Here is an 18101-nt window from a genome sequence, read left to right as displayed (position 1 = left end):
GGGCCAATGCATTTACTAAGTAGTGTCTCTTTTGTGCATCACCACTGGACATTACAGAATATTTGCTCTGAAAAGTGAATAGCACACAAAGACATGTTTACAAATGCACTTTTATGCATGGCAACTCCCAAGTGAACACTATGCAATGTCCTTGAACACATGAAATAAGATGTATACATCCATACAATGGAATAGTTCTCAGTGATTAAGGTGGACAGGGGGAGGAATGAACTACTGATACGTGTGAAAACATGACTAAATCTCTAAAGCATTATGCTGAGTCAAAGGAGCTGATGCAAAAAGCTCCATACTGTACAAATTCTGCTACTGTGAAATTCTAAAAGAGACAAAAGGAATCCTTCGGGATCAAAAGTAGATCAGTGCTGGCTGGACCCCGGGGTGAAGGAAGGAAATAACTGTAAAGGAGCATGAGGAAATCTGGGGAGGCAGTGGGAATACTGTGTTTTGTGGTGGCGGTTTTTCATGAGTGTAAGTATCTGCCAAAACTCATCCTTCAACTCCCCTAGTGGTCCTGAGGTTAGGACTCCGAGCTTCCACTGCATGGAGCACGTGTTCGATCCTTGGTCAGGGAACTAAGATCCCACAATTCTCGAGGCAAAAAACAAACCTCCTCCCATTGTGTGCTTTGATTGATGCAGTTTATTGTATGTAAGTTATACTCAATAATGTTGACCCCCCCCCAGAAAGCAGAATTTGGCCATTACATATTCTTTATATGTACATGTATTTTCTACATAGATTTATATGCAATTTATTACATATGTAGGTGTTTATCTCTTTAAACAGCCATCCCTCATAACCCAAATCTAATGCATTCCCCCAAAAGCATGAAATAGAAAATTGGAGAATAAATAACTATTTCAAGTGAGGAAAATAAGACACCTCTATCTCCACCCCAAAACCCCAAATGATTTCCTTAAATATCATTCAACACTCTTATCGAATACTTCTAAAACCACCCATTAAAGATTTTGGCAAAATAGAATACATTGAAAACAATTTTTCAACTCAATGGACTCATTAGTGGCTATGTTTGTGCACAATACACAGTTTTGCACAGAATCAGATATGAATCTTTTTTATGTGTCACACAGCAATGATCAGGAGATGTAACTAAATAACTCTGCAGAAAGGTCAAAGTTAAAAGATAACATTTATAATTGGATCCATGTTGGTGGTTCCTCCAGGCACTGGCTTAAGTCTACACAGCGACCCAGGGAGGGGAGAATATCAGTCATGAGTAATATGCTTCAACAGCGCACAGGACAGGATCCTGTTAGAACAGGTGAGTCTTGATTGCTATCTTCCGCATCAGGGACTCAAATAGGACTGCCAACAGTTACACAGCAAGTGTTTTTATTCAAACAGCAAATTGGGATCAAAAAAAAAAAAAGAGCAGGCCATTATTTTAGGGTAATGAGATTTAAGATATCAAGAGATAGGGACTTCCCTGGCAGTCCAGTGGTTAAGACTTTGCCTTCCAATGCAGGGGATGTGGGTTCCATCCCTGGTTGGGGAGATAAGATCCCACATGCCTCAGGGGCCAAAAAACCAAAACAGAGGCAGTATTGTGACAAATTCAGCAAAGACTTAAAAAAAAAAAAGATACCAAGAGGAAACTGCATTACTATAAAGGTGGTTACAGTGGGAAAGGAATTTACCACTGGTGGTACAAAACCTTTAACTAGAAGATAACGTACCAAGGGGAGACAATACCCACGTATTGTGTACCAGTTAATGTTTTTCCAACTGTTTACATCTGTGCAACCATCAGTCATATCAAGGTACACATTTGCTGTGTCATAGAAAGTTGCCCTCAACTTTCCTGGCGGTCCAGTGGTTAAAACTCTGAGCTTCCAAGGCAGGGGGCACAATTTCAACTCCTGGTTGGGAACTAAGATGGCACATGCCCTACAGCTTGTTTAAGAAGAAAGTTCCTTTCTGCCCTCTCCAAACCGACAGATCCTCATGTAAAAGTGCAAGTCACTCAGTCGTGTCCTCTTTGGTCATGCCCTACTCTTTGCGGGTCGCAGTCCATACAATTCTCCAGGCCAGAATACTGGAGTGGGTAGCCTTTGCCTTTTCCAGGGGACCTTCCCAACCCAGGGATCAAATCCAGGTCTCCAGCATTGCAGGCAGATTCTTTACCAGTTGAGCCACAAGGGAAGCCCAAGAATACTGGAATGGATAGCCTATCCCTTCTCCAGCGGATCTTCCTGACCCAGGAATCAGTCACCACTGTTCTGAGTTCTCTCATTATAGACCAGTTTAGCTTGCTCTAGACTTTCATATGGGACTTCCCAGGTGGCATTAGTGGTAAAGAACCCACCTCAGGTTCGATCCCTCAAGAAAATCTCTGGAGGAGGGCATGGCAATCCACTCTAGTATTCTTGCCTGGAGAATCCTATGGACAGAAATGCCTGGTGGGCTATAGTCCATAGGATCACACAGAGTCGGACATGACTGAAGCAACTTAGCATGTAGACCTTCATATAAATGGAATTATAAGGCACTATTTCAGGTTCCTTTCACTTAAAATGTTATCTGTGAGATGCATCGCATTGAGTGTATCTATATCCATATATATATATATATATATATATATATATATATATAGGCCCAGCAGCCTTCCATCAAATGATGATTGTACCCAGTAATCCAGTTGATGTTTCTAAGTTTTGGCAATTACAGAGAGCAACTCTAAACATCTGTGTACCAGTTTTTGAGTGAATAGGAGCTTTCTTTTCTCTTGGGTACATTCCCAGGACTGAGACTCACAAGCTCCCTGGTTAAGTAGATATTTTAACATATGCTTTGACATTAAAACACCCTGTTTTCATAATCACCCAGTGATTTTCCAAAATGACTAGACCATTGAGCATTCCTACCAGCAACAACATGGGCTCTATCCACTTCCACATCCCCATCGGCACTTGGTGGTGTTTTTGATCGCTGCCATGCCAATAAGCGTGAAGCAGTATCTCATGGTGGTTTCCAATGGTGTTTTTCGATAAGCAGATACCTCATTTCAATGAAGTCCTATTTATCATATATTTTCTGTTGTTTTCTGCATAGCTAGCATTTTTAGTCAAATTCTTACAAACATCTGATGAGATATAACTGACAATTTTATTGTTATAAACATCCTCAGAGTAACAGCAATGTGTTATCCATCTCCCTTCAGTGTTCCCAAGGAATGTCTGCTATTGTGGAGGGAACAGAGGGCCCAGGGACAGGGTGGGATGTACCGTGGAGTCACAGAGCACACACACACACACACACACATGCAGCTACAGCCACCAAAATAACCAGCAAAGGAGCCAGCAACCTGTCAGAACACCCTTCCTCTCAGAGGACAGAATTTCTCATGATGCCCTGTGCCCTGAGACAGGAAGGTGAGGCAGGCTGCCAGGATGGGGTGTGGAGGCCACTGCTACTTCTCCGTCTCATATGGTTTCCTAGCCTTGGGTGGGGGCCAGGAGTTGAGGACTGGGCAGATTTGGAGACAGTCACACACACACACACACACACTCATTCACACACAAACAACATACACCCCAGCAGCGAGGCCTTCCGGATCTGACGTCAGGGAGGGAACTGAGGCCCATGGCTCCCAAAGGTGTGGGCAGGGCCCTCCAAGAGTCTTGTTTGTCCGTTCACCCATCCCCCATGATTCCGATGTCCAAAGCGCCCCCCATCGCGGCAGGGAAGGTCTCTACGGGGATTCACATAACTGATTCCTTCTCACAGGTGTCAGCATCCCCAGCAGGTCCCGGGCAGCCTTTGAGGAGAGGGTCCCCCTCCTCGCTGGGGACCGGCAGCACGGCCAGGGGCATCTCACTCTTCACCTGGATCAGCTCTGGCACGGAGCTGTGGTTCTCTGTGCGATCCACGTAACTCTGGAGGAGTCCTGCCCCAAAGGCGTCACCTTCCACGTTGAGGATGGTACAGGACCGGTCCCTGAAGGGGGAACAGTGACAGGAAAGTGAGTGGGAGGGGAGAGGTCAGGCCCCAGCCCTGCCCCGCCCCCAATCTTTGTAATCCCAAGTGCCCCATCATGCAGTTCTCTGCTTTAGTACCTCAAAGATCTCCATCCTCCCTGGATCCCCAGCGATCCTCCTTCCAGTAAAATTCCAGTAAAATACAAGATTCGCTCCTTTTGGGACCTCAAAAAGTCACCCTTCCCTTTCCTGGGGGCCCCAGAAAACCCCTCAACGCCTCTTTTTCCTTCTTCAGAAGGAAATACTACATTCTCCCTCAGGCCCCCTGAACTTCCTAGAACCCTAAGATCTTCTTCCTTCCTCTTTGTATACATTTTGTGTGGCTGTGTATGCCATTTAAAAAAATTGAGATATAATTCAGATATAAAATTCACCCTTTAAAAGCATACATCTCAGTGGGTTTTAGTTTTTTTTCAGAGTTAGGCAATCACCACTATTTAATTCCAGATTATTTTCATCACGGCAGAAAGAAACCCTTGTATCCATTAAGCAATTATTTCCCATTTCCTCCCACCCCGCAGCCCTAGGCAACCATTAATTTACTTTGTCTATAGATCTGTTTCTTCTGAACAGTTCATATAAATGGAATCATATACAATGTGGTCCTTTGTGTCTGGTTTCTTTCACTTAGCTTAATATTTTCAAGGGTCATATGTTGCGTTTTTATCACTGCTTCATTGCATTGTATTGCTGGGTAATATTCCATTGTATGGACATATGACACTTTGCTTATCCATTTATCAACTGATCAGTATTCGGATTGTTTCCACCTGTTCGCTATTATGAGTGGTACTGCCATGAACAATCACATACAAGTTTTTGTGGCCATGTTTTCAATTCTCCAGTTTAAACCTAGGAGTGGTATTGCTAAGATACAGGGTAACTCTCTAAGTTTTGAAACCAAATTGTCTTCCAGTCTTTTAGGCTCTTAATAGCTTCCTCATAATAGCTAACAATGATGTAGCACTTACTACTTACTGTTCTAAGAAAGCTGCTTGTATTAAGTCATCTAATCCTTCAGGAGAAACTATTCTCATATTACAGATGGAGAAACTGAGACACAAGGAGATTAAGTTTTTATGTGTAATCTTATGTGTAATAATCTTACACATCTTATGTCCAAGGTCATAATAGCTCGCAACAGCTGATCTGGGAGCCTGGTTGAAGAGTCTGTTCTATTAACTACCAGGGCACGCTACTTTTTTGGGGTTCCTTTTGGAACCCCAAAGATCCTTTCCTCCCCTCTGATTGGAACACTTCAGGTCCCTTCCCTTTTCTTCTAGAATTCCTTCTTTCCTCTCCTCTCCTTCTCAGAGGCTATCAATGACCCTCTTGCTCATTCCCTTCCCCAGGAGTACCCCTGAGCAACCCCCGAAATCCCAAACCCACACTCACACTAGCCAGTCCACGGCCAAGATCAAAGAGATGTCGTGAACCGGCAGGTTGACCGCCTCGAGGATGATGGCCAGAGTGAGCACCCCTCCAGATGGGATGCCCGCTGCGCCCACGCTGGATGCTGTGGCCGTGACCCTGGGGGAGGAGAAGGGAGGTCACGGGGAGGTCCCTCGGTAGTGGGAGAAGCTGCGGGGGTGCGGCTGCTCCGCCTAGGTTTTCTCTGTTGTCAAGGGAGGGGTCAGGTGGATCGGGGGTCCTCGCCACAGCCCCCCCCCCCAACTCACAGGATAGTGATAATCTTCACGAAGTCCAAGGACCGGTGGTTGAGCTGTGCAATGAACACTGCAGCCACACACTGGAAGAGCGCGGCACCGTCCATGTTGACAGTGGCACCGATGGGCAGAATGAAGCGGCTGATGTGTTTGGCCACTCCATTCTTCTCCTCCACACACTTCATCATCAGCGGCAGCGTGGCGGAGCTGCGAGGGACCAGAGATCAGTCAGCAGCGCTCCCTGGGCCGGGCCAGCCGGGTCCCGCCCACTGGCCAGCCACGCCCCTGCCCAGCCCCTGGGTCCGGCCCCGCCCACAGTGCCTCAACTGGGGCACAAGCTCCGCCCACCAGCTTTAGACGCGCCCCCCCCCAGCCGCTTCCCACATCCTCAGACCTCCCCCTACAGTTCTCAGCCCTCCCCAGCTCTCCATGCCCTTCTTTCCCCAGAGACAGAAGGCACTAGGGATCCCATAGAATGAAAGCACTCCGAAATATAGAGTCCAGGACTGCCAGGGAGAGTACCAACCACTATTGGCCAAATACACATAAAGACTCATACCTAAATTCTGAGTGCTTGCTGACTCACACCCCTTCCCTATCTACCTATAACAGACCTCGATTAAGCTGCTGTAGGGAGGGTTAGATTCCGAGGGGACAGGGCCAGCAGATGAACAAACTACCCAGGAGAGGTGGAAGGCGATTTTGAGAGGTTGGACCCAGGGTCCTAGAGTCCCTCAAGGGCAGGCCTAGGGGCGGGGAGGGCTTCTCAGAAGGGGAGCAATAAATCTCCAAGACAGTAGTTTCTTAAGAAGAGGGGTTTTCCAGGACCTTATGAGAAACATACCCAAGTATGGCTTCTGTTCCCAGATCCCATGTCCCACAAACAAAATTCCAGGGGTCTTTAGACATCAGATGCCCACTCCAGATCCCCTACTCTTAAAAGTCCTGCCCTGGTCCGCCCCAAGGTCACACCTGGAGGAGGTCCCGAAGGCGGTGGCCAGCGGTGTCATGATGCCCCACAGGAAGCGGTAGGGGTTCTTGCGGGCGAAGAGGAAGTAGATGAGGGGCAGTGTCAGGAGCCCGTGGATGGCATGGCCGAGCAGGCAGCACAGGATGTATTTGCCGAGACTGGCAAAGAGCAGCCCCACGTCCTCCATCTCCACGATCTTGCCGGCCACCAGGAACAAGATGCCCACAGGGGCATACCTAATTACCCAAGAGACAGATTGCCACCTCTGATCACGTGCTCACCCAGTGTCAGGTACTGTGCTGGGCACATCTCAGCCTTCCTCAAAGTCAGGAAGCGCCCACAGGATCGTGGACTGACGTTCGGACACCTCCCCTGTCATCTGCCACTCTCTCCCCTTGAACATGGTGCCACTGGGATGTAAAAGAAGTCTGGGTGGTTCCATCACCACTCCAGTAGAATCACCCACCAGATCTGCACTGAACACATGACCAGGAAAGAAACACCCACCATGCATACCATTTACATTTTCTGGGGTTTGTTACAGCAGCTGACATGACTTAAACCAATATACTGTCTCTCCCTGAAAAATAAGGATCCTGACTCATGTCTTAATGACAGCTCCCAGGTATGAAGCATTTATGATGCGCTGAGCCCTTAAAGAGGATGGAATCTTCACCACAACCCCATGAGGGAGCTTTTATTTTGAGACTCTTGCAGCTACCGTTGCATTAAACAAAATCAAATCGGTCTATAAAACAGGGACCCATAATGCTACCAACTTCACAAGAACTGTGGGAGGATTAAATGAGATGCCAGTTGAAATGAGTTGAAAACTTTCTGTGACCAAATAAGTGAAGTCTAAAGACTTCAGCTAGGCTTCCCTGTTGCCTACCAATGCAGGAGATGCAGGTTCAATCCCTGGGTCGGGAAGATCCCCTGGAGGGGTAAATGGCAACCCACTCCAGTATTCTTGCCTGGGAAATGCCATGGGACAGAGGAGCCTGGAGGGCTACAGTTCATGGGGTCTCAAGACTTAGACACAACTTGGCAACTAAACAGTAACAACTAGACTTCAGCTGGGATTTTTTCTAACTCCTGGAGTGAAGATCCCAGGGGTTGCTCGTGCATCCCCGCCAGGAGGGCTCCCATCTTCACCTCAACTGTCTGATCACTATGGCTAGTTGTTTCCAAACCCCTTTTCCTCTACTTTTTTTTTTTTTAACATTTATTTGGCTGTGTGGAGACTTAGTTGCAGCATGTGGGACCTAGTTCCCTGACCAGGGATGGAACCCGGGCCTCCTGCCTTGGAAGCGTGGAGTCTTAACCACTGGCCCACTAGGGAGGTGCCCCCCTTTCTCCTCTTTAGTAACAGAAGAAAAGCACCATTTCTCAGCCACCTGTGTACCATGCTTTGGCCAAATGCCCAAACTTTAGCCACTGGGATGCGCCCAGAAATTACACCATTACTTGACAAATATTAGCTAAGCTTATTTACTGTAGGCATGCTATGGGTCAGGCACTAACCCAAGAACTTTACATATATTAACTCACTCATACCCGGTACTATCAATCCCATTTTCCACCTGGGGAAACTGAGGCATGGCAGGATAAGTAACATGTCATAGGGCACAGAGCTGGGAAGTGGCAGCACCAGGAGAGGAACTAGGCTATCCAGTTTCAGAGCCTACTCTGACCCAACCACCAAGTGTTTCTACTGGGTTTCCCAGGTGGCTTAGAGGTAAAAAAAAAAAAAAAAAAAAGAACCGCCTGCCAGTGCAGGAGACACACAGGTTCCATCCCTGAGTCAGGAAGATCCCCTGGAGTAGGAAATGGCAACCCACTCCAGTATTCTTGCTTGGAAAAACTCCATGGACAGAGTTGCCTGGCAGGCAACTCCATGGGGTTGCAAGGAGTCGGACACGACTGAGTGACTAAACAACAAACTTTTTCTATTAGTCCCAACAGCAGCTTTGTAGATGTCAGCTCCACTGGAATCAAGGTTGGGGTGGAAGATTTGGTAAAAACGCAGTAGCCCTAACCCACCTCCTGATTTCTCCTTTTTTGGCAATGCTGCATGGCATGTGGGATTCTCATTCCCCAACCAGAGATTGAACCCTCACCAGCCCATTGGAAGCACAGAGTCAATCACTGGACCACCAGGGAAGTCCCCCGACTCTTGATTTCTGACCTTCTGATCTAGGATGGATGCTAAGAATCAATGTGATACCATGTGGAGACATGGCAGAGGGAGGTGGCAAGGGTGAAGCCAAAAGCCTCAGCATGTGTTTTTTCCCCTCATTATCTGAGGCCACTTAACAAAAGCTCATACATATTAATAATAATCATAGCTGACATTAAGTGAATGCTCAGTAGGTGCAAGATATTTACAACACTTTCTAAGTGCTTTACTTACGCCCCAGTCACTCATTTCATCTTCATGATAACCCTGTAAAGCAGGCACTATTTTCCATCATTGATCCAAAGGCAAACATTTGATGACATTGAAATCAGGAAAACTGAGATGCGTTAGCCAGGCTGTGCCCACAGCCTGGCTGTCTTTTTGTTACCTTCCGGTGCCAGGTTGCGCTAGTGGTAAAGAACCTGCCTGCCAATGCAGGAGACATAGGAGACTCAGGTTCAATCCCTGGCTTGGGAAGATCCCCTGGAGGAGAGCATGGGAATCCACTCCAGTATTCCTGCCTGGAGAATCCCCATGGATGGAGGATGCTGGTGGGCTGCAGTCCAAAGGGTTGCAAAGAGTTGGACATAACTGAAGTGACTTAGCAGTAGGATCAATAAGGTTCTGGGATCAGTCTTAGCTCTCATGGAATACAGCACTGTCGTCTCATAGATAAGGAAACCGAGGCACAGACAGAGTAAGTCACTTGTCCAAAGTCACACAGCCAGGGAACAGTCAATGCGAGACTTGAATCTAGACAATCTGGTTTGAAGGAACAGATGTCCCCACTCCCATCACTTACCACATGATCCAGGAGACCAGCACCATGGTGGCATCATTGAAGGAGTTGAAGAAGCGAATGAGCAGCTCTCCCTCGGGCCCCAACTTCCGCAGGGCCACGCCAAAGATGATGGCAAACACCACCAGGCCCAGAATGTTCATACCCTCAACCTCGCTCCCAGTGGGCACCTTTGGGCAAGAACAGATGGGGACGGGAGGGGCCATTCGGTCAACCTGCACAGGAACTGGGGGCCTGTCCTGAGCGCTGCTGGGACCCCAGCAGAGACAAGACCATTCGCCCGGCCCTTTCCTCCAAAGGCTCATAGTCCAGGTCCAGGGACCGCCCAGAGTGGGCAAGGGAGAACGCAGGGGAGTATGGGAACTGAGGAAGGCAGTGCTGCCAAGCTCAGAGGAGGGGAATCAAGGAGGACTTCCTGGAGGAGAGGGCTGAGACCTGGAGACTAGGGGTGAACAAGGTAAACCAGGGAAGGGGTAGAAGGTTCTAGAGAGGTAACAATATGCAACAACATAGAAATGACTGTAATTCAGGCATTCAAAGAGAAAGAAATTCACTGTGGCTGGAGTAGAATGGGCCGGGCAGAGTCACAAGATGGGGCTGGGTGGGCGGATGGGCAGGGGTGGGACCTCACAGGGCCCTGTGGACTATGGCGAGGCGCCTGGGCTTTCTTCCAAGGGCACTCAGGGGCATGAGAGGGCTTTAGGGAGAAGAGAGGAGAGGTCAGTTTTGCGCTTTGGAAAGCCAAGCTGAAGGGGGGTGGGGTGGGGGGTGGGGGTGAGAATAACAGCCCAGATCAGAGCATGGATGTAGGGAGGAAGAAGGGCAAAATGGAGATTCCAGGAAGGCAGAAAAGACAGAAATTGGGGAGGGGCTTCAGAGAATTTAAAACAGACTGCACCCCAAATGCTAGAAGACCCAGAAGACAGGGGTAAGAACAAAATGAAAAAACCCACAACAATGGGCCAAGGTGCAGCCCCCTGCCCACCCCAACCCTTCCCACCTCTTACCTTCACCAGGGTGCCATTGAACCATCTCTCCTTATAGGAGGTACTGTACTGCAGGAGGGGTTGGGAAGAAAGAGTCAGGGTCAATTGTCATTGTCAGTTGTCATCAAGGCTCCCCCACCCCACCCTGGCTCTGTTAATACTCAAAGCCCGCCCCAGGCATCCCTTATAGTGATTTTGTTCCATCCCACCAGCAACCCCACTGCAGTAGGACCATTCATACCCCCATTTTCCAGAGGTGGAAATTGTGAGGCTCACAGAGGTAAAGGTACTTGTTCAGGGTCGCCCAGCTAGAATTAGAACCCAGACGGGGCTCAGAACCCATATTCTCAGAGAGGCGTGGATGGGTTTCATTCATAGGTCACCCAGGAGCCCCGCATTGTGGCCTATAAATAGGTAGGCATGTGTGTTTTTCCAGGCGCCACCCAAAATCAGGCATCCAGCGTCTGCGACTGCCTGTTTCCCTCCCTGCCCACCCCCCCAACCCCAAGGGACACCCCAAGGACTCACTGAGCGGAAGGCTGCAGACACCAGGTTGGAGGGAAAGATATTTCTGCAGAGAGAAACATGGGCAGGGTGGGGGGGGGGGGAGGGAGTATTAGATAAGGCAGGAGATCAGGGGGTATCAGGGTTACTGGGTTGGCTTCTTGGGGTGAAGGGAACCTTAGAGGCCCCATTTGTACCCAGATGTGGTACCCCAACCATGCCTCAGCCAGGCTCAGCCAGGCAGAGATGGATCTGGCCCTGAACATTTTTCCAGGGTGTGGGGAGTCTGAGCTAGTCTCCTGGGGCCCCAGGAGACTAGTGTTCTAGCCCCAAGGGAGTGTTGATTGAGACTGATGAATGCCAGCTTCCCATGCTGGCTGGGGCAGGGTTACAGGGCTTGGGCTCCACCCCTGTAGCAGCCTCAATACCCTGGACATCTTGCATCAGCCACTTCCTCCTGCAGGTCTGAGGAAGGGCTGGCCCTGGGGGCTGGCTGGTGGGTTACAGGGTGTGGGGAAGATCTGGGTGTGTTGGTGAGAAAGTGACAAGGATTGGCTGTGCTGTTGTGAAGGCATCTTTGTTTATGCGGCCACTCTTGTGTGAGGGTGTCTGGGTGTGATTAAGGGTACAGTGGCATGGAGCATGTGAAGGAGTCAGACAGCAGCCCCCCCGTCTCTCAGGTTAAGACAAAAATAACAGCCAAGGCAACTATGGGCGTTGGACTAAGTGCTGTATATAAATCAACTCATTTCATCCTCCCAACAGCCCTTGGGGCGGGGCCCTATTATCCCCATTTGACAGGAAAGAAAACTGAGGCACTGACAGGTGAAGAAACTTGCAGAAGTGGCAGAGCTGGGATTTGAGCCCTGCTGGCTGGTTTCACAGTCCTAACCACTCGGTAGCCTCAAATCCTCCCTCTCACCAAAGCCATGGGTACGCAGCTGTTGCTGGTGGATGGTAAAGCTTGTCAGGCGCTGGTCTTCAGCTGGGGGCGGGGGGCACGGGTTAGTGTTTAGAGATGTGCGACCTGAAGGTGTATGTGAGTGTCTATGTGCTCTTGAGCTGTGTTTGGGCAGTGTTTCACACGTTGGTGTGATCGGCAGCATCAGTGAGTGGCTGTTTGTGCTGAAAAGGTGGCAGTGCCCAGCGTGTGTGACGGTATAAGCCCACGTGTCGGGGAGATGGCACAGCCGCGTGTCTGCATGCCTGTGTCCAGCTGTGTGTCAGCTGCTTATAAAGCTGGGCGGTTCTGAGATGTTCCAGGTCAGTTGTCGAGTGACTGGCCAAGTGCGTTATGTGGATCTGGCACAACCACAAAGCTTGTACACATACAAACAGCCTTCAGGGGGCTGTGCCTGTCTGCAGGTCAGCCTGTACTCACCCAGGCCAGCCAGGGCTGGGTCGGGATGCAGCTATCTGCCTGGGCCAGGAGGTGCCCACCCACGTTAACTTTTGGACACCAAGCCTTCCCCCAATATCAGCCTGCACTGATGTCAAGAGGCCAGGGGATAACCCTGTAACGTGACTCGTCATTTCCTTCCGCCACTTCCAGGAAGGCCCCAACCAACCTGGAAACACTGAATCAGCAGCCCTCAGAGGCAAGGCCGCGCGGACCCAGCCTGTCCGCCCTCCTTCAGAAGGGAGAAGAGCCATTCTTGAGGAGCCGGGAGCAAAAGCCGGAAGGAAAAGAATCTGCCCCTTCTCTGGACAGCCTAGTGCCAGCGGAGGGCGGCCAGGGACCAGGCAGAGCAGGAAATGGGGTGGAAAGGCTACCCAGGTGGCAGCACGCAGAGTCCAACACAGATGAACTGGGCGGGGAAGACAGGCTCAGAAAAGGACCTGGCTTTGTCTGGGTGACACATGGTCGGGGAACCACGTGGGAAGAGGGCCTGGTTGTGAGGGGGGGGGGTCCCTCCAATCTCCTCAAGTCCTTCAGGGCCCCCTGATGCAGGACTCCCCAAACTTCTATCCGGACAGGGGACTTAAATGTTTATCCAGAAACCTCATCCTGGGGCCCTCCAACACTCAAGATTCCCTTCCAATATCCCCTCAGCATCCTCCCTCTTCACAGCAGAGACCATCTTAGGCCCCCCTCAACAACCCCGCCCCGCCATCCCAGACGCCAAGCATCAATCCTAAGACTTCCACGCCTATCACTCTCCTGTGGGGTCCCGTTTATGTATCCAAGCCCTCACATTTAGAAACCTCAGGAGTGCGTCCTCACCCTCCATACCCTGACCCTCCCCAGAGCCCCCCCAACTATCCCACCCCGTTTTCCTGAGGCCCTGGGGATGTCCCGGGCCCCCCACCCCAGGCCCCCAAACCTCTCTTCCGTCCACGTGGCGACTCCCCTCCCCACCAGGCTGAAGCACCCCTACCCCCCACCCCTCCACCAGGTAGGGCGGGGTCTGACCTCACAAGATCCAGGAACGAATCGAGCACCTCCTTGCTGGGGGTCTCTTCCACAGGGCCACTGGCTCCGACCGAGGTGTTGATGGCGGCGAAGGCGGCGCCCGGCTGCAGCGCGAGCGCCAAGCCCACGCCGAGCGCCGACGCTAGCAGTGTGGTGACAAGGAAAAAGAGCAGAGCCCAGGCGCCCAGGCGGCCGAGCGCGCTCGGATCCAGGCTGGCGGCGCCGCCGATCAGGCTGCACACCACCAGTGGCAAGATGATCATCTTTAACAGGCGCAGCAGCAGCTCTCCCGGAAAGGAGAAGGCTTCCAGGCGCGCGGGGCCCAGGGCGAGCGCGCCGCCGGCTCCCGAGACCCCCAGCCCCAGCGCCACACCGGCCACCACGGCCACCACCGTCAGCAGCACAAGCAAGTTGGCGCGAAGGCAGCGACGCACCTGACCCCAGGAACCGCAACGGCCGCCTTTTACCGAGCCGGCGTCCTCTATGGGGACCAACGTCGAGACACCGTTGGCGGTGGGCTCCGCCGCCGCGTACCCTTTGGGGTCTCCCTTAGGCGGATCGGCCACCATGATGAACGCCGCTGGTTCCTTAGCGCCTGCAAGCTGGGAGCGTTTGGGGTTCCTTCCCAGGACGCTGACGTTCCTTAAAACTTTAACAGAGTCCGGAGGCTAGAACTTTCAAGAATTCTTTGCAGCTGTGAGTTCACAGCGCTCAAGTTCCTTGGCTCTTATAAGCTGAAATGTTTGAGAGTACCTTGGCTGGGCGCTGCGGTTCCTCTGTTTTCGGTCTGTGCCCGGCGCTGAAAGAAGGGAGGTGGGAGCGCTGGCGTTCTTGACACTAGGGTTTAGGAACACGGGAGTTTCTCGAAATGGGACCCTGGGGTCCTCGGCTCCGGAAGGGTTGAAGACGCCCGAGCGGCGGAGGTCTTCAAGGGGCTAGGTCCTGGTGGCTCAGATCCGGGACGCCTGGATCCGGGAGGCGGGAACCTGGAGGTTGGCGGGGTCCTGGAAACAGGGCTGGGGAGTCTGAGTCTGGGAGCCAGAAGACGGAGCTCCGGGAAGAGAGGGGGCCAGATTCTTGAGTCCAAGAGGGAAGATTCGACCCCGCGGTGCCGAAGGCGGCGGCCCGAGACCCCGGGAGTAAACAGCTGCTAGCCTACACCAGACCTCCCGGGCGCGCCGCGTGGCTCTGAGCCGCTCTGGCGGAAGCTGGCGGGACTAAGGGTCCCGGGGCGAGGCCTGAGAGAGCGGGGAGGACCAGCGCGCCCGCGCTGCCGATTGGCTCTCCCGCTCAAGGGGCAGGACTTAGAACAGGGGTGGGGCCAAGTCACCTCAAGGGAAGGCGAAATAACCGAGTTTGTATTCAGGGGCGGGGTCCGGGTGGGGCGTGGGGGGCCTGCAGGGGCGGGGCGTTGGCAGGAGGTTTGTTTTTCCCGCCAATGGCTAGGATTGGGGGCTTTAAACCACAAAAATCCCTGGAGCCAAGTCCTCTAGAAAGTGCCAGGTAATCTGTGGGGCGTTTATCGCGTAAATCTGTTTAGCTCCTTCTGCCCTGAATACCGGTCTTTTGTTCCTCGTTGTCAATTCCTCGATGTCAAAGTAAAATACAGATCCCTCACGTGATTGGTGTAAGATTTAAATAAGATGGAGTAATTGAATGATGTTAATCATTTTCAGAATAAAGGTTCTCAGTTCAGAGCCCCACACGTGTCGATTAATGGCAGTTATTAAGATTGTAATCCACTTCCCCCTAGGGTAGGTAATTTGCAGTTATCTATTTTAAATGGTAATTCAGTTTAATCTAAGGCTTTTGCTTTCACCAAATAGTTTCCTCTTTTTATTATGAAAATTTTCAAGCATACAAAAAAGTTTAGAGGATTTTACAGTGAACATCCATATAGCCTAGACCTAGAGTCGTTATTTCACCATACTTTTATATCGAAGTATTTCTATCCATTTATCTTTCTCTAGCCATCTAACCATTCACCTTCTTTGGATACATGTCAAAGTAAGTTGCAAATATCAGCACCCTTTTCTCTAAACAATTCAGTATGCATTTATTAATCAGAGTTCAATTTGTATGCAGTCTTCTTTATTTTTTTATTTTTGGGCCGCTGACTGGCTTGTGGGATCTTAGTTCCCTGACTAGGGCTTGAACCCACATTTTGGGCAATGAAAGTGCTGAATCCTAACCACTAGACCACCAGTGAATTCCCTGTACACAGTCCTTTTTCACAAAATGCACAAACCATCAGTGATGCCTACTGGTTTTTGACAAATGCATATGCCTGATTTCACTGGAATCTCCATAACTGCTTGGTGAAGTTGGGTCCACTAATATACCCATTCTCCAGATGGGCAAAACTGGGCCTTATGGCCAGAGGAAGTCACTCACCTTGAAGCCACACCTGAAGGGAGCTGGGAGTTGCACGCCTGCCTCTCAAGACCCTAACCTTAAAGGGAATCAGTTATGATCTCCTACTTCTCCTGGCCATGTTGAAATCCTACTTCCTTCCCACCTGAACTGTTCTCTGATAACATATCAGGTGTTCACACTTGTAAAGAGTATTGATAGCGATCATCTCAGAGGCTTCCTTCTGAAGCAACTGTGGGGCCTTAGGCAAGTCACCACCTCTATAAGCCTGTTTTCACTTATAAGTCTATAAAATGGGGAGAATAATAGTAGCTCAGACCTCCTTGGGTACTGAAGATCAAATGAGACCCTATATTCAAAGTATTTAGATGGGGTACAGGTTAACTCCTAATAAAGTTAACTATGACTACGCTTACTGTTGTCATTATCTTTCTAAAATGTTTGTCGCTGCTGTTCAGCCACTCACTCGTGTCCGACTCTTTGCAACCCCAAGGACTGCAGCACGCCAGGCTTCCCTGCCCTTCACTATCTCCTGGAGTTCGCTCAAACTCATGTCCATTGTGTCGGTGATGCCATCCAACCATCTCATCCTCTGTTACTCTCTTCTCCTGTCCTCAACAGCATCAGGGTCTTTTCCAACGAGTCGGCTCTTTGCATCAGCCAGAGTATTGGAGCTTCAGCTTCAGTATCAGTCCTTCCAGTGAATATTCAGGGCTGATTTCCTTTAGGATTGACCACTTTGATCTCCTTGTTGTCCAAGGGACTTTCAGGAGTCTTCTCCAGCACCACAGTTTGAAAGCATAGAGTCTTTGGCACTCAGCCTTCTTTATGGTCCAACTCTCACATCTGTACATGACTACTGGAAAAACCATAACTTTGACTGTTTGCCATCACTTTGTTGGCAAAGTAATGTCTCTGCTTTTCAATACACTGTCACCATTTGTCATAGCTTTTCTTCCCAGAAGCAAGAAATAAATAAATATTATTATTTTATTAAAATATTTTAGTATTTATGTTATTTATTTGGCTGCACCAGGTCTTAGTTGTGGCATACAGGATCTTTGATCTTCCTTGTGGCATGTGGGATCCTAGTTCCCCGATCAGGATTTGAACTTGGGCCCCTTGTGTTGAGAATGCAGAGTCTTAGCCACTGGACCACCAAGGAAGACCCTAATGTTGTTATTGTCATTATTACTGAAGAACATGGTTTGGGAGTCCCCAACCAGCTCCAGATGGTGTTGGCCCCTGGTGGTGAGTTATTCCTCCTGGTCACTTGGTCTCAGCCAGCCCTAGCCCTCGACCTGCCTGGACAGGAGCTTTGAGAGCTTATGATGACATCTGGCAGGAACTGAAGGGGCCAAACCGAGCCAAGAATTTGCCCAGGACCTGAAGAGCCCACCACCCAGGCACAAGTGGCCATATGGACCTCCTTCCTGGGTCTCTTGGATGCTCTCCCTCCCAAATTCTCCCGGATTCCACGCCTTCTACTTCAGAAAGCCCCCGTCCCTCACCCCACCCTCTGAATCTAAAGTCATATACATTTAACACTCACATTAAACTCCCACATGCTCAGCTCTCTGCTAGATGCAGAGCGTGGGCACTACAGCCACATAGACTGGTTCGAATCCTGGCTCCACCACTTATCAGCTAAACATCAGTTTCCTCATTTGTCCTAGAGTCACTGTGAGTGTAAATTTGATGACGTACACAGAGACCTCTGACGCAAAACACGAGGGGACAATTCCTCAGCACTCTGCTCATTCCACAAATACTCCTTGGGCCATTACTAGGGGCCAAGTGCTGTTCAAGGGGCTGGGGATTCCACAGTAAGGAAAAAATTAAAAATAAAGCCCAAGAAATATAGTCATTATCTTTTTTTTTTGGCCATGCCATGTGGCTTGCTAGATCTTAGTTCCCCAACCAGAGGTTGAATCCGGGCCCTGGCAGTGAAACATGAGTCCTAACCATTGGACCACCAGGGAATTCCTTCAATATCTTACAATAACCTATAATGGAAAAAGAAAACTATATATATATACACATCTGAATCATATACATATATATCTGAATCACTGTTGCATATTGGAAACTAACACAACATGGTAAATCAACCATTCTTTAATAAAAACTTTTAAAATAAAATTTAAAAAAGCATTCCAGCGAGGGGAGATGAGGAAATGAACTTGGG

At 49.9% G+C, this 18101-nt stretch overlaps 1 protein-coding gene across 1 annotated transcript; it reads right to left on the bottom strand.

Annotated features, from left to right (window-relative positions):
• Positions 1-637: 637 nt before the first annotated feature.
• On the bottom strand, positions 638-14758 carry SLC1A5 (solute carrier family 1 member 5). The gene is given in 9 exon segments (XM_020898063.2): positions 638-3805; positions 3807-3981; positions 5418-5552; positions 5702-5896; positions 6662-6895; positions 9641-9807; positions 10645-10692; positions 11152-11194; positions 13541-14758. Coding segments are annotated over 9 exon segments (1635 nt in total). The 5' UTR covers positions 14110-14758; the 3' UTR covers positions 638-3736.
• Positions 14759-18101: the final 3343 nt, after the last annotated feature.

The sequence above is a fragment of the Odocoileus virginianus genome, chromosome 20 (genome assembly GCF_023699985.2).
Source record: "Odocoileus virginianus isolate 20LAN1187 ecotype Illinois chromosome 20, Ovbor_1.2, whole genome shotgun sequence".
Lineage (NCBI taxonomy): Eukaryota > Metazoa > Chordata > Mammalia > Artiodactyla > Cervidae > Odocoileus > Odocoileus virginianus.
Note: the sequence above shows the minus strand (reverse complement) of the source record. Positions and strands in the feature narration are given on the sequence as shown.